This window comes from Anarrhichthys ocellatus, unplaced genomic scaffold, assembly GCF_004355925.1.
Source record: "Anarrhichthys ocellatus isolate YVR2014 unplaced genomic scaffold, GSC_Weel_1.0 scaffold75, whole genome shotgun sequence".
Taxonomy (NCBI): domain Eukaryota; kingdom Metazoa; phylum Chordata; class Actinopteri; order Perciformes; family Anarhichadidae; genus Anarrhichthys; species Anarrhichthys ocellatus.
The window spans coordinates 1652297-1669049 of record NW_022280105.1 but is presented as its reverse complement, the minus strand read 5'-3'; the positions used below and the strand labels follow the sequence as shown (position 1 = coordinate 1669049).

The 16753-nt window shown below is 41.7% G+C and overlaps 1 protein-coding gene across 1 annotated transcript in view; it reads right to left on the bottom strand.

Moving 5' to 3' along the window:
• ascc3 (activating signal cointegrator 1 complex subunit 3) overlaps positions 1 to 16753 on the bottom strand; it is a 207946-nt gene that overhangs the window by 77139 nt on the left and 114054 nt on the right. Inside the window, exons 11-13 of the mRNA XM_031873831.1 lie at positions 13788 to 13964; positions 12675 to 12746; positions 7961 to 8095 (exon numbers count right to left, since the gene is read on the bottom strand). Of these exons, the coding sequence (XP_031729691.1) occupies positions 7961 to 8095; positions 12675 to 12746; positions 13788 to 13964 (384 nt within the window). The remainder of the gene's footprint in view (positions 1 to 7960; positions 8096 to 12674; positions 12747 to 13787; positions 13965 to 16753) is intronic.

Sequence of the window (16753 nt, the reverse complement as noted above, 5' to 3'; positions counted from 1 at the left end):
CAGACCAGGTGTGTAGAGGTCAGACGACACAACGTACGACCTTTAAGAGTTCACACATGTAGATTCTTTGGCACCTTCTACACAAATCTATATCCCCCTTGACCCAAACATTGTGTGGCAGTGCATTTGTTATGCTGGTACCCTTCCATTTCCACTTCCATGCTTAGTGCAGCGATATATTCAGATGGTAATCCCATCAAAAATACAATGGAACAAAAAACAATCCTACTTTGCTGTCTAAAGCCATTTTCGTCCTTAACACCAGGGCAAACTGGGGCCTGGTGGGACTCCTCAGGGCCAGGTTGAGATCCACAGGAGCCAGGGAAGGTAGGTAATTGAAATGCTACGGCTGAGGCTTTGCTTTGAGGTGTCAGAGTGTGTTACAGCCGTGCTTCCAGCCTCTAATCTAAGGTGAGGTAGCGCTGATGTCTGCTGTGCCATGGCTGCATTTGAGATGGCAATGACCTAAGCTCCTGATCAGGTCCCATTAGGCCCTGCCACTCGCTGCTGCTCCTGCTGCGGAGCTCACTCTGTCCACAGACAGCCGGCTGCCAGCTCCACTCACCGTCTGTCGCTGCTGTAACTATGTAAAGATCACCCAACACCAGAGCCAAAATAAACTATTCAAGAGGCCGTAAAACATTCTCAGCGCCGTTAAATAGAGGTAGAAGGAACTAACTGCTTTTACATTTCTCCTCCCTGATCCTTTCAGAAATAGTGTTCAGCAGACGCACAAGCATTTTTAGAAATGTGGAAGCATCGGTATTACCATGCAGCACACTACAGCTTCAAAGCCCAGATTCCAAAGTGTAAAATTGCACCAAAATGAGGCAAAGAAATACCAGAGCTCTGTGGTGAAGAGGAGGCTTCTGTCTCCCCCACCAACACTGAACCACTCATTTACTCTGTTAAACGGAGGCAGTATGGCTAATTGTTGATTTCATTTAGTGGCCCTTGACGGTCATAATGTTTGGTGCTCAGAGAGGCTGCTGTTAGTGCTGGATAGGCAGGAGAGAGTGGGAGGATGAGCTTCCACTCACATCCACTCTACTCCACTTCTCCATCACGATCCGCCTCTACCTCTAAACATTCCATTCTGTTTCAGCTCCATCTCAGGTAGAGATTCACTAAAGCTGCTGTAAAACATTGTCAGCAATGCATCATTTCACACAAGTATGCTTTTTGTTTTACAATATAGTGAGGTATTGTTCTACTGCAGTAGTAAATGAGCTTAATCGTAGTTTTGCATTAAGTGCCACATTTTGCATATCTCTGACATACAATGAAAGGCATAATAAAGTGCTCTCTGCTGCTGTATTGTGCATTCTAAATGTAAAGAAGAGCCACAAGTATCTCTCAAAGTCTACAAGATGTTGCTGTTCCACACTCTGGGCGACCTACTACCGCTGAGGTCAGTGTCCTAACGCTCTCTCACACTTCTTCTATCCCTCTGCTATCTGGATGTGCACGACTATTATAGTTGCATCTCTTCAGCCTGAAATTGTTGATATCTATGAATGCCTGTATTTAATAAAATCTGAAATGGAATTAATATTTAGTGATGCTTTTAAGGTTTTTATTGACTTGGACTTAACGTATGTGCCTAAAGAGTTGTTTATCTTGTTTATGTGAAACAGGACAGGGGATATTATGGTTTTACTGTGCTAATATAAAGATATTCAGGAATTATAGATACAAAATTAAAGCTGCGAGCAGCGATGAACGGGCCCTCACAATCTGCAGCACGTCGGGGGTGCCGGCGGGACTCCGGCCTGCGCGTCCGAGAATGTCCGCGACCGTCGGACGGCTCGTCCGCGAGCGAGACGTTTTTAATCCCGCGTGGACCGCCTGATGCCGGAAATGATGCTTTGCAAATAGTCTGATGCTTCCTGTATCCGCTGCCTGGCGCTACAGAACGCGTGAAACATGCATCATGTAGCTCTGTGTCAAATGTAAACCACATTCTGTAAAATTCATGTAAATCTGAGGTGTTTAACACAAAACGCAGATTTTCTTTCGCCAGCAGGTGGCGCTGTGAGTATTTGTGGAAATTGGCTTGTAGACATCCTCAGGCCATGTGTTATCAAGCATGTGAAGTTTGGGACCGTTTGGAACAAGTCCAGCTGAGTTACATCAGCTTTTTTCATGAGGAATCACGTAAAGTAGCCGCCCGCTACGGCTAAACGATTCCGTCAAACGTAAAGCTTTTGATAACTTTTAATCACAACGGTCTTGACATGGTACTGACAAAATTTAAAGTGGATCTGATGAAGTCCCTAGGAGGAGTTTGTTAAAGTATAGCGACTAGAAATAGGCCAAAATCTATTGAAAAATGACACAAATATCAAAATTATCGACTTCCGGTAGGGTTTAGAGCATGGTCCCAAGAGACTTATATTTAAGTCTCCATAGGATACATCTGCCTACTGAGTTTCATACATGTAGCTAAAATGTAGCGCTGGGGCTGCTGTTTTGAAATATTGTAGGGGGCGCTATAGAGGCAATTTAAAATGGCCAAGCCAAAAAATCATATAAACTATGTCTTCATATGACCTTTGACACATGTACAAAGTTCCATGAGTTTTTGAGCATGCCAACCCACTAAACCATCAGCTTCCTTTTTCATGGCGAACGATGGGTCGCCACGGCAACAGCCTTCAACGAAAACGCACAATATTCATGATGATGCATCATCAATGTCTTAAGGCTATCCGTACCAAATTTGAGACTCATCAGGTCACCTGGCTAGGAGGTATAAATAAAAGTATAGAATATGACATTTCCTTTAGCCAGTAGGCGGCGCTATGAGTTATTGAATTATTTTCAATTGAAGTATGTTTAGGCTTGAAGTAGCATCATGCATAAGAAGTTTTGTGCGGATTGGATAATGTACCTTGGAGTTATAACTTATAAGAACTTATTTTTTCAAAAACAATGAGGCAAAATTGCCGCCACGCCACGTCAAGGTTCTTCGATGAAAGCGCGCGATTTTGATAACTTTTAATCACAAAGGTCTTAAGAGCATCCTGACCAAAGTAGAAGTTGATCGCTTAAAATCTGTAGGAGGAGTTCGTTAAAATATGAAGGCTGAAATCTGCAAAAAGTGACAAAAAGCACAACTTCGTGGGTTTACTGTAGCGCCCCCTAGTGGTTGAATGCAAAACAATTCTCAGAGTATGTTACAGCATGCGATGTGCACATAAGCTGCAAATATTGTAATTTTAGGACAAACGGTTGAGAGGTTATGTGTATTGATATTAAGCCACACCCCTAAGACGTTTATTGGTCCATATCTTGTAAACGAAAAGAGATATCAAAAAGCTTTTGATAACTTTTGATGATGTAGATCTGGTAATGATCCACAGCAGATTTGGTAGTAATCGGACCAAGCATGTAGGAGGAGTTCGCAAAAATGTGTTTTACACTAAATTCAATATGGCTGAAAATCTAAGTAGGCGGAGCTCAGGGGTCTGAGAGGCTTTTTTTTTAGATCTTGCGGATTGGGACATGTGTGTCGAATTTCAAGTAAATCGGACATACTGGCCGAGGGGCGTCGCCGGGCCGATTTGTAGGGGGCGCTAGAGAGCCATTTTTTTTACACAGAAGGATGCATCCTTCTTCAGATGAAAATTTTCACCAGACCTGACAAGTGTCCAAAATTTGGTGAGTTTTCATGCATGGCAAGTACCCCAAAAATGTGTTCCTTTACATTTCATGTTTGTCCTTTTGTTTGGACAAAAAAAAGTCAGCCGTTATGCTGATGAAGAAGTAATTCAAAAGGTAAATGGAGATGCTATACACGGTGTATCAGAATAGTCAGACTGGATGGAGACGTCCTCTGGTTTCTTTACACTGTCCCACTACTTTACTGAGCCGTGTTTCTATTTAAGGCCATTTCTATGATATGTGTGTTCGTCACTCCACTGTGTCATTCCTATTTTCCAGCAGCCTTTGCGTTGCAGCTCATTGTTGTAGATCAGTGTACCGGGGGCTGGTTTGGCACGGTGACAGGTTGTCATGGATCTGACACAATGAAAGGACTGGTGGTGGACTAGACTTGTAAAAATAGCACCAATGAAAGCAAACACAGACATTAATGAGCCTCTGCTGGTGCTGCTGTGGAGTCCCTGGAGGCCTGGCACTCACAGGCATCGCTGTGTCTTGTCAAACAGAAAGACATGAAAGCTGCACATCTGACGACCACAGAGATGGAGAGTTTAAAGAGAAAAGATGAGGGTGTGTCAGTACATCTCGACAGCATCACTTCCCAAAACTCCTTCTTAAGTTATACCCTTCAACAGACACATCTTTCATTCCACATGCCATGAATGCCCACCATAGAAAGCATACTGTAGTGCTGAAGCTGCTCCATAGCCCTCGATAAGCTACGACAGGCCTGTAACGTCATCTGTGTAATGGACTCATGGGACCACAAGGTGTCTCTTAACCTCCACAGTAGAGCTCCTCTCGAACCGGTCACATGGTTCCATCTCTGGGTATTCAAACGCGAGGGAGACGGGGTGTGTGTGTGTGTGTGTGTGTGTGTGTGTGGAGGTAGAGGCTGGATTGTCGGAGTTGGAGCAAATGAAAGTCAAATGGTCTCTTGAATACAATACTCTCTGGAGAGAGCTGTAGGCAGAGGTTGGGGTAATATGACATGCTTCACACCATCAGTTATTTTGCTACTTCTTTACATCTACATCATAAACATTTGTAGAATCAAATCCATGTTCCTTCTGATTCATATCATAGCTGCTTTAATACCTCTTTAATACCAACAACAGCTGAATTTCCCACCCAATGACCAACCACAACTGAAAGACAAACAGTGTACAGCCAGTGGGTGATGAATGGGGATGAGATGTCCTTGTCCCCCAGTAGCAGAGGGGTTGTTTAGTTGAATGTGTTAGTCTAGTCTGCCTGATGCGCCACAATGCGTTGCACGAGCGTCCCAGAAGAGGCTCTCATTGTGCTGTGTGTCGATGAATCCATGGCGCTGTCCGTGGTGCTGATGCAGCAGGAGGATGGGTAATTGTGACTTCTAAAATGACAGTCACTAGTTCCACTCACTAGTTGTGAGGATTGATCCAGCAATGATTTGGCAGATGAATCAATAATGAATATAGTAGTTAGTTGCAACCGTGTTGACACAGGTCACCTTTTTTGTTTTTTTAAGATCTTAGTTATTGGTAATTCAAATACTTGCCTCTTCAAGCATGAGGCAAACACTTAACATGTGCATGTGCAAATCAACACTCACTTCTAAACACCAACTACACTCGGGAAGCAGTGTAATGTGCTACCACTCATTCTCAGTCTTCACACACTACAATCCCTGCAAACGTTTCACTTCACAACAGCATTTCCTGATTATGTTTGTAAAAACTAAATCTGGCCGGCATTATGCTTCTTCCCAAATAAATGTGCTCATTCTAATGAGTTGGACATGCACTGTGCACAAATGTCTTTAATGAGCAGGCCCTCTCAGTATCATTTAAAAGATATTATAGCCGGCCATAATAAGTCAACTTACTGCATGGGACCAACTCAGGGTTAATGCTGAACAATGCAGCTGGTGATACCGGTATATGACAACCCAAGAAATAGGGGCACGTCAAAGCCTCATTTTGAACTGTTCACCTGTAACAGCCACACACAGCTTTCTTTATGATACACCATTTCAATACCAAGTGTTGATCAAAAGGCAGGACTGGAGGACTGTTGTATAAAATGCCCTTTCCGAATGTATTTATTATTCACCAAAAATGGTATTTACAAGAATTGATTAGAGTGGTGCATTAAGATATCTAAGCTTGATTGACAGCCTCTCCAACCCCCCGAGATTAAGCCAATTAAAAAACATTAGGAGAGAAAAACACATAGTGGAATCACTTCTGACTTTCAAAGCTGGATAAATAAACACCAAATTATATGACTGACCTTAGAGGTGCTTTATTTCACTGCATATGCATATTGGAGATTAAAAAACACCTATAAATATTAATGCGGGGGCAATTTCCAGAGTGCAAATAAGCAGTGCATTATCTGTGTGGGCTTAGAGCGGAATCAGCCTGATGCCTCTTCCTTCGCCAGAGCAGGCCTGACCGACAAACACTCAACGACGGACTAATGGAGTGGATAATACTCATTATGTTGGCACACAGGCAGAGGGGCTAGGAGTGAATCCATGCAGTTAGTGCATATACAACCAGATTCATTCATGGACATACACGGTGGAAACAGTTGCTTTTAAAGTACCGTTTCAAAGACTAACCAGGCCGCGGCGCACCATTTTTAGTCCAATAGCGTAATCTCTTGTCTCTATTTCCAGTTTTAGAAAGCATGAAAAGTGATCTGATTTGTATACATATCCCATTTAAATAGAGGAGAGATTAGAGGCGCATCAATCTTGGCTGGCCCCAGGGAACGAAGGAGAAGGTTACTAAATTTATCACTCCGCCTTCTGTTGCAGCATATTTAAATATGGGAGTTGGAGTCTGACTGACCATCCTCTGAGGGAGGATGTAGCTCCACCTCTGTGTAGTGTCCCAGCACAGAGACCATTAATTACACACACACAGAAACACACAATCAGTGTCCTGCTTTCATGCATGCAGCACAGCACCACAACTGTGTTGTATGGAGTGACAGTAATGATGAGCTGTGAATCAGGAAATGCACTGCCCTCTTTTCTGTTGTCATGTGGCTTCTCTTGGGCGCTGCCAGTTCCCACTGAGAGCTCCCACAAGCAGAAGCTGTGTAGCTCTCGGTGTAAATGTGTAGCAGTGAAAAGAGGTTAGTCCCTCACACTCTGTCTGAATAAATAAAAAGTCCAGGAGAACCAGGTTTTTCCCTTGAAAAGGATTTGCATTGTTTGTATTTCACACCTAAAGTAATGGCCACATGTTCAGTTCTGCTGCTGTAATCATCGGTGACTTTTCCTCTGGTTTTGTTTGGGTGAGACACAGTAAGTGGAACATAACGATGGAATTCCAAAATGCTAAAAAGCGTCACAGCTAAATGTACCGGCACATATGTGGGACAGGAAGCTTGGTGACCTAGTGACTTTTGGGGCTCGTTGACCATCTACTGTAGCCGGCAAGCTAACCCTCAAAACACTAGCTAGCTGTAAACACGTCTGCAGCTAGCTTCATCTCTGAAGAGACAACACGTTTATTCTAGAGATGCAGCTTGGATGTCTGGCTATAACCCATGCTACATGCTAACAGAGGACAGTTGTGTTGAAGTGGATGGTGGAACAAGGCTAACAGGCTATTTGTGTTGGCAACCAGCATCATTTTCACTTTCATTTTAATGCTTGTGACTGCACACTAACAATCTCTACTATAGCCCAGTCCTTAAGTGTCAAAGAACGACACATCACCCTGCTGGGCACTGAAGCAGCATTTGTTGACTCTGGAAAATCATGTTCATTATAAAAACAAGGAATACTGTGTACACTTGTGTATTGCACTGTATGAACACTGAACAAACAAGTAAACAGAAGGCAATACAACTGAACAGCTTCTATTATGCTATGAATTTGAAAATACCAAAATGCATAGAATATTAAAAAGTAGAAGGAGGGGATTGGGAGAGTTTCCCTTCAATGCGTTCCACCGTGGCTGTATGTCAGTGTACATGTGCATTACTGCTGTGGTGGTTTCATCCCGCTCTGCTATACGTTCACAGCAGCTGGATGAGCATTAGCAGGACGATCACGCCCATCGGCTTGTTGTGCTGACCTCAGTGGAGCGGAGCAGAGAGCTGCTTCTGAAACACACTGTGGTGCGTTTGATGGAACCCCCCTTAATCCCAATTTCAAAAACTCATTGAATCTGCAAAATCACATAGGTGACCTATTTCATATAAAAACAGCAAAATAAATTCTGTGGAAAGGGGATAAGTTTGCATGCCTGTTATGAAGGGATTAAAGAGAGATTGTTGAAAGCTCTCCTACCTGCTTCTCACACTGGCCGTAGTCTGGACCCTGGTCTGGTTGAAAGAAGCATGTCTCTCCATGGTTCTTTGCCATCTCGATCAGCGCCATGCCCGTCCTCACTGTGGCATTACGAGCGTGGACAAACACCATCACCTGAGGCACACAGAGACACAAGGTCAATCAATCAATCCATCAGGTTCATTCATAGAGCACCTTTCAAACAAAGCGCTTTACACATGACTGACAATACAAACAAGAAGGGAGAATATACACCAAATTCAGTTGAGAACAATAAATAAATAAATAAATAAAATGACTGAATAAATTCATTATGGTAAAAAAGTTAAATAAAATAAGAAATACAATATGTATAAATAATAAAAACATAGCACGCTGTATAAGATTGTGATGTAATAATTAGCAATAATAATACAAAACAATTATAGAACACTAGATAAAATGTTAAAATGTTTTATATTCTCAGCTATTCAGCTTTATCAGAGCCAGCGTCACCACATGTTTTTGTTGAACATCAATTCAACACAAGAATTGTGAAATTCATCCACAGAGACGTTGAGCTGGTACTGCAGTGGGTTGATCTGTAGAGTTCTAATGTGAAGTCAATGGGTTCTAAAGTTACTGGCTAAAATGTAAGACTCCCCAATGCTCTGCAATTGTAACCGTGCAGATGGTCTAGCTCCTCCCTTTGTTTAGGCCACACCCCAAGTCTGCTTTTGTGGTGGTGGTCTATATGTCATTCACCTCATATCGATGGAGAAAAGTCAAAAGTCAAACCCCACACAGTACCTCACCCCACTGAAGCTACATAGATCCAAACCTGAATTGTCAGAAATGTGTTTCAGATGTGGTGTAGAGGTCGGCTCCTTCCTACACTGTACCTGGCTTTGCACAAAGGTGAGGTCCTTTTGGTATGACTTTTGTTTACTGGGAAACTTCACAACTCTCAACAGGTCTTTAACGAAGCTCCAAATTAAACTTACAGAAATTGTTTATGTGTGGCCAGGAAATGTATCGCAATGACGTGGAAGTCTGATTCCCCCACTCTCATGGACAAATGGTCTGTGGAAATGAACAGTTGTATTCCTCTTGAGAAGATTACATATAGTCTCAGAAAGAGATATCATTTATTTTTGAAAATCTGGCAGCCTTATTTGGAGTACATGGGTACAACACTAACAGTACCACAGGACTGTAACTATAGAGCTCTGAGTTACAATATACACTGTCATTGCAGTCTCTTTGTGCTCTGTCACTCTATGTACCAACCTTTTCTTTTTTTTGTTGTTTTTTTGTTTGGGTGGGGGGAATTATTTATTTACTTTATTTTATTTCATCTATTTGTGTATTTTCTTTTTCTTAACTTGTTATGTCATTTTTTGTAATGTTTAATGTACTGCGTTCTGTATGCTCTGCATGTTCTCTTGCTTTGTTAAAATACTTGTAAAAATAAAATATTCTTAAAAAAAGAAGAAAGTCAAAGCCCACATCAAAGCCTTAGTTAGATGATGCTCCACTACGAGCCTCGGACAGCTCCAGTGCTCCTCAGTGTGCTGAGCTCTACTGCAGGGATGAACAGCATTGTTCCAAAAGATATGTCCTCGTTTTGACGCCTCGATTTTTCATACGCATCAGTGCTCTGTGGGAGCAGAACTGGTTATGGTTCTTTACTGATTTACTACGGTTTGTCCTTTAATTGATGATGCTCGGGCTGGACGATATCATACATTACAAAATGTTTGACCACATGCTTCCATATTGATTTGGGCCGATATTGTTGGCTGACTATTGTCTCTTTCACAATATATTTACACAATAAGATTTTTGATTAATATTCAATAGTAATTTGGATACAATGACTAAGTGGGTAAATACAAATAGAACAGCTAGATCAGCCTGGTATGTTCAGAAGTGAAATCACTTCACTGTAATGCAGCTTTTAAAACCAGGAGAGGACTTTTGCCATATTACAATATGACAATATCCAAAAGACAATATGTACTTTCATATCACAACATTGATATAATATTAATACATTCCCCAGCCCTAGGTGATGCATCTGTACATGTACCCTTTTATGCTCTCGACGGGTTTATTCTCTGAAATGATTCACTTTTTTAAAAGTCATCTTAAAACATTATGTGAAGATCATTTCATTATGGCCCTTAACAGACCTCTTCCGAACACGCTTCCAGTGAAAGTGAGGAAAAACATATGGACTGACGCTGATATGAAGCTTAAGCAGTCTGAGTTAGACAAATCTAGTAAAGCTATCATTTCATTTACTCTACATACAGTGAGCTCTCTGGCTGGACCACAGCAGAGCGAGGCTGGCCCTATGAAGTCTGTCCCTGACTTACTGAGCCTTTGATCAACTTGTGTTCAAGTGTTTGACTTTCCCCAATGTCTGTTCCTCTTTCAAAAGGAATAGGCCCCAACAGCCTTCTGTTACATCCTAAGGAGGCTTCTACATCTGGGTTAGGACAGTACTCAATCATTGACTTAGCAACTCACTACTACTGGATCACTAAAGGAAACTGCAGATTAATATTTAATATCCAGGAATTCCCATTGTAGACCAGGGGTAAACAGACGGCAGCGTAACCAATGGCACACTAGCAGAGAATGTGCAAGAGAGATTTTAGAAATGTTGAAATGCCCTCTCATCCAAATGACTGTTAGTTATTTGTGGTATTTTGGTTGATTTTTTCCCCCCACTGACATTCCTCGAAGACTCGCCCTGCTCTGCCTCCGATTGGCTGGTTCTCATTTTCAAGTTTATTTGAGATGAAGGAAAACGTGGACAGTTGGTAGGGTTAATGATTTCAACTGAGGTGTGGATGTTTTCATAAGGATGGCAGCGTTCTTACAGTGCTCTAATTAATAATTACAGTGTATTGATTAAGAACCGGAGATGCTTTATTTGATTTGATTTCTTTTTTTATGTTGCTTTGCACATTGCCCATATGGAAGGAATAGAACTACAGATCTCTTTGAGATTTAAAAAAAGCGCTGTAGACATGTTAACATTCACACACACACACACACACATACTTTGGGATTCAGTATGTTCCTCGAGGACACTTTGAAATGCTGACTGGAGGAGCCGGGGGTCGAACCGCAGATCTTCTGAATAAGAGCGACCTACTCTACCAATGACTATCCATTTCATCAGTTGGTAAGTTAGCACACTGAGCATACACTGTCCAGCCATATACTGTAGGGGAACTAGAAAATATTAAAAACACATAAAGGGTCAAACAACATATGAACCCATTGTTTACACTGATAAAATAAGTGAAATTGTGAAAAAGACCCAGATTTGGTTTCAACAATTACCTGTAAATAGCTATGAAAAACCCTGTGGATATTGTTCTTATGTATTTTTGAAACATTTATTATGGAAATCTAATATTAGACCAAACAATATTGCATGGCTACATGCAGCAACCAGCTGTGTGTAAGCTCCAAACACAGAGGGTCCAAAGAGACCACTGCAGCAAATGTTATTTATTGAAGTTGTTTTATCAGCACCACTGAGCTGTGTGGAAGCATTGTCGGCAGTAACCGCCGGCTTCTCGGCTTATTAAACTTCTCTGTGGCAGCAGGCTTCCCACCGGGAGGGTGGTAGGAAAACCATAGAGGAGATTTCATCCATCAGATCCTCCCAGGTGATATTAATATATGTCACAGCCACTTCTTGACAATTTAATAATCAGAAAAGACGCGGCCTCCCCAGCCGAGCTGTGGCCTCAACCTACAAGCCGGATTTAGTTTCAACCAGGTGGATGAAAAGTTAAAGTGGTGCAGAATTAAGTTGCTTTACAAGTTCTCGAGGGGCTTCAGCAAGACTGTGTCTCTGAGGGAGATAATGGGCCAGAGAGAAGAGAAAAAGGGTGTGTGTGTGTGTGTGTGTGTGTGTGTGAACACTTGCAATAAAGTGATGCAGACAGGATAACACCCGTGCTCAATAGGGAGTTCAACTCCTGCAGGAGACGGGAGCTAAACGCTAAAGTCTGAATTCACAACTCTCATCCTCCCAATAGGCCTACTGAGGCTGTGGAGTGGAAGCAGAATGAGTAGGGGGTGGTGGTTGGGGGAGGGGGAATGGTAACACTGGGGGAGATAAGGACTGCAGACACATTAGATAGCAGGTGTTCATTCCAAACGGTTCACAAAAAATATTTACTGCAGGAGGTCCTATTCCTGAAAAACTTGAAAGAAGTATTTTCAAGGGAACCAGTAGCATAAAAGATGTGCTGTGTTCTGGAGCTACACCAGTATGACTGTGGGCCGAGTCCAGACATCCCACAGTGACAGTCTCAGTAAAGTCATAACGAGGTATGAAGGAAACTGAACCCGCTACTTAATAAGACTAAGTCACAGAACGTAGACTGCTGGGAAAACAGCTTTCAATGAGAAGTCTGAATCAGGAAGATGAGTCATTCGGAGGGAAAAGGGAATTGTTCAGTGGATATGATTCTAGTCGACATAATCTGCTCTCATTTATTGGCCTGATATACTGAGTCAATTAACTGTCTTGAATCACAATTTTGTTACATTGGGTCATAGGTCAGACAAAATCCACAGTTGTCATGTAGAAATGAGTAGCGTTACTATAAATATAAAGCTCTCGAGTGAATACTCATCTAAATGTACTCCTCTTTACATTGCATTCTTTAAGTGAGCTTCCAATGTGCAGAGGAGCTCTTACCTGATGACTGGCTTTAACCTGCTCCAGAACTTTGTTGTAACACACCTCCTCCATGTCATGAAGCTGCTGGATCTGAACAGGACACATAGTCACAATAAGCAGTTTATCTTCACTGATGACAGGCAACGTTTTAACACTAAAGTAACTCATGAAACGCAGGCACATAGACTTGTAACCTACATAGTGTGCATGCTCCGGTCCTACTTTGAATACTCTGCTAACTAATCCTCTACTATGAATAACACGGACACTTCTCTTTTGATGAAGCAATGGTGGTTTACTCTAAACATAGGGGGAATACAAATAATGATGCCAGCAGTAATCGTTACAAACACACATGTAAATGAATCACCTGTTAACAGGAAAGGGTCCTAACAAGTGGCCATGCTGCCATGCCGATGTAGCAGTCAGACTCTTCTATTGATGATTAAAGCCAAAGTTCTGTTCTGTGGAGGAGTCTAATACGATTTAGATATTTGGTTTTTGCACCTATATTGTATTCACACATCACCTTGAAGAACTAAAGCACAGGTGCATGAAAATGTTCAGGGTCCTATACGCTCTTATAAACAAAGGTGCTGGCTAGAACCATATAGGCTTATTTGGCTTATCCTCATAGGAGAGCCTGTTTTGGTTCTTAGGTTTTTACCTCAAATCATCTGTGAAAGGATCCTCCCAGAACCCCCTATGAGAGGTTCTACAGTGAACACTTCTATGGTGTATTGGTTCCATCCAGTCTCATCCTCTCTGGGAGTTAAAACAAGAACCTTTTATCCTTCTAACAGTGCTAAGAGGAACCCAATGCGCTCAGTTTTAGCCTGGGGCCATTAGAACCATGTCCACAAGGCTGATGTGGTGCAGCCAACCCAAAACAATAATGGTTCACAATCACATGTTTCTGGTGTGTGGCTGAGAGGATTCCTGGAAGAACTCTTCCTTAGTAAAACGGTTCTTTGGATGAAAAGGGTTTTAATGGAACCCATAGTCCTACAAAGAAGAAAATGGGTTCTTCAAAAACAAAATATTCTGGGTAGAACCTCCGCCTTTCACGAAGAATCCTTTTTCTGAGAGAATAGGTTTGTAAATACATTCACATCATCTTTGTCTGTTTACCTTGTTAGTGGATTTGATGCCAACAAAGGTCTGTCCAAGGGGCACCGGTCTGAAGCGACTGTCAAAGAAGAAGAGGCCGATGTAGGGGTTGACGTGCAGGAAGGCGGCCACATCCAGATAGTTGGGTAGAGTGGCTGACAGTCCCAGGATCCTGATCATACTCTGGGTGGATTCCACCTAACCATCAGACAACACAGTGTCCTAGTTACACCAAACTCTATGCTATGCATTCATCCAGTGATACTGTCCAACTGTTCCTGAATCTACCTTGACGAAGTGACGTGCAGGTCAAGATAGCAAAAGAGGTATTGAGCATAGATTATAGGATCTAAGTGAGAATTGGTGAAATACATACACTGACATTGATCATTATCTACCACCATTAAGGCGCATCACATTATGGTATGGCAACTGCTGTATATACAGTATATATAATTCTTAGCGTATATGTAGCCCTTACTCGTTATTCATACACTATACACATGTACATCACTCTGGTTAGCTGTAAAGTGCATTTTGTCGTTGTATCTAATCTAATCCAAACATTGTCGGGAGGCGACGGCTAACTCGGTGAAATAAGATTAAGTACAAAGGTTCACATGGTGAAATTAGCATATGTATTTAAGAGCCACACAAGTATTTTATTCACTAATTTGCTTCAAACACACTGCTGTTTTTTTCCGTTTTGCTGTTAAACTCCCAACGACATTTGCAGAAGTTTCAAATGAAAAGCTTTCCAGGAAAGTCTTTGTGCCGCTGGAAACAGATGTGCATGTAGGGCCTGGTCAGTGTTCAGGACTCTACGCTGTGTAGCAGTGAAACACTTGTGATAGTAAGACCGTCAAAACAATACTGAAAATAAAAGCACGTTATAGAAAGTGGTTGGCTTTGTGATCTATTTCATTGACTTATAAGACAAACTAAATGGTCTTACCCACAAGTCTCTACTTTGTCTTTGAGACCTGAAGAAAAATATGTTGTGTATAAACGTGGTGAGAGGAGGGAACACTGGAGGGGGGGGGGCTATCTGTGAGCCTCCTGCTGGATGTGACAGGAAAGATTGGTAAGGCCTTTAATGTGATGCAGTACCTGTCAAACCATCCCATCAAGATAAGACCTAACCAACCCCTGCCAGCCTGCACCACACATCCACAGGAGCAGTGCTGAACCTCCGTACTGCAGATGTCCCCCCCGCTCACCTACAGGGAGTCAAACCATCCTGCAGAGCCGTTTCTTCTACACTGCCTGTTAACGAGGAGTTTGTAAACGAGATGAAGAATCCATGTTTCAAATAAGTCTGTGACATCAGAACAATTTATAGAAACTTACAATCATTGTGATTTACAATTAGCCCAAGGAGAATGGGTAATGAGCTGAATATAACCTAATTAATAGAGCACAATATTACAATGAGATGCTGTGGTGACCTCTGAAGTCTTCTGTGGCTTTGTTTGGCTGCTGAAACAACACGATTTCCCATAGGTATTAATAAAGAACTGTATCTCTAACCATTACATTACAGTCATTTAGCAGACGCTTTTATCCAAATCCACTTACAATAAGTGTATTCAACATGGTGTTCAAGAGAACTACTAGTCACCAGAAGTCATGAGTGCATCTCCTTGTTTACACAAGCATGTAAGAGCATAAACCAGAAGTACAGTGCAGAAACAAACTAATATGAATACAATAAGTGCTCAATAAGGCTCACTAACCATCTATCAGAGAAACCCCATCAATGGTGGCCTCACACTGGTTTTGCTCACCTCAAAGGGGTTCTCCCCCCAATGTTACACACAAAGGATAGAGCTGTTTACTCGTCCCGAGGAGTACTACTCAGACAGTCAAAACAGTAGTATGATGTCTTCTTCATTAGGTCTGAGAGAATGTGAGAGAATAAGCCTGATGACGTCATCAGTTCCAAACGGATCCTGAGGGACTACAAGTGTAGAGGAGGAAGCCTGTGCCACAAAACAAAGTAACCGAGTCACAGGTATGCTGCCTGATCATTTACATTTCAAGCCACTGAAGAATTTAGGAATTCAAAATTCAAAATATTGAATGAGTATAATAAAATATGATCTATTGTTGTACAGTACATCACATTGAAAAAATGTCACCAACTCGACATGCAAAATGCTGCTGAGACGTTAATGCATTAGTCATAATAGTCTCTTAACTTTACAGATATAATATAACACTGAAAGGGTGATTCTGTTTATAATACTACTGACAGTACTACGGGATGCTGCTATGAACTGTGCTGAGCTTCAAAACATCAGCAGTAAACTGAGACAAACAACAGGTTGTGCATCCTAAAGCTGCATGAACAGCAGCAGAACTATCACTCATATTATCACTTCATGAAGTTATGGGCAAACATGGCAGCAAACATTGGCTTATTGACACTTCCAGGGTTTATCAGAGCTTTTTACAACTGAAAAGAGTAAACTAAATGCTGCAAACAAGGATGATGAGACCAGACTTTCCAGGCCGAAGAACCCAAACAACAAGCTAAAAGAGGAAGCGCAGAGGATGCTGCTTATCACTTTGAGCTCCTTCATTACATACACATATGATCAGTTCTGAACTCCAGTGAGAGGAGAACAGAACAGAGAATGTGTTTGACAACCTGATGTGTCTGCATCTGGCTAGGTAATGTGAAGGATTTCAGTATTAAAAGCATTATTAGTAGGATTTAATAACACCCCAAGTGGTGAGTAGAAGTGTCACAATAATAAGAATGTCAAAATATGTTTACTTATGGAATGTATTATACGTTTACAATATTCTTACTTATAGAGGATATTATGTTACAGTATTTTACTCATTGAATGTATTAAACCATAGAAGTATAGTCACTAAAGGTATTAAAACACTGTATGATTAGTTTTGAGGGTCAGAAAGGGAACATTTTGAGTGAGGCTTTACAGAGATGCAGCAGAGAACAGAGGGACGGACAACTG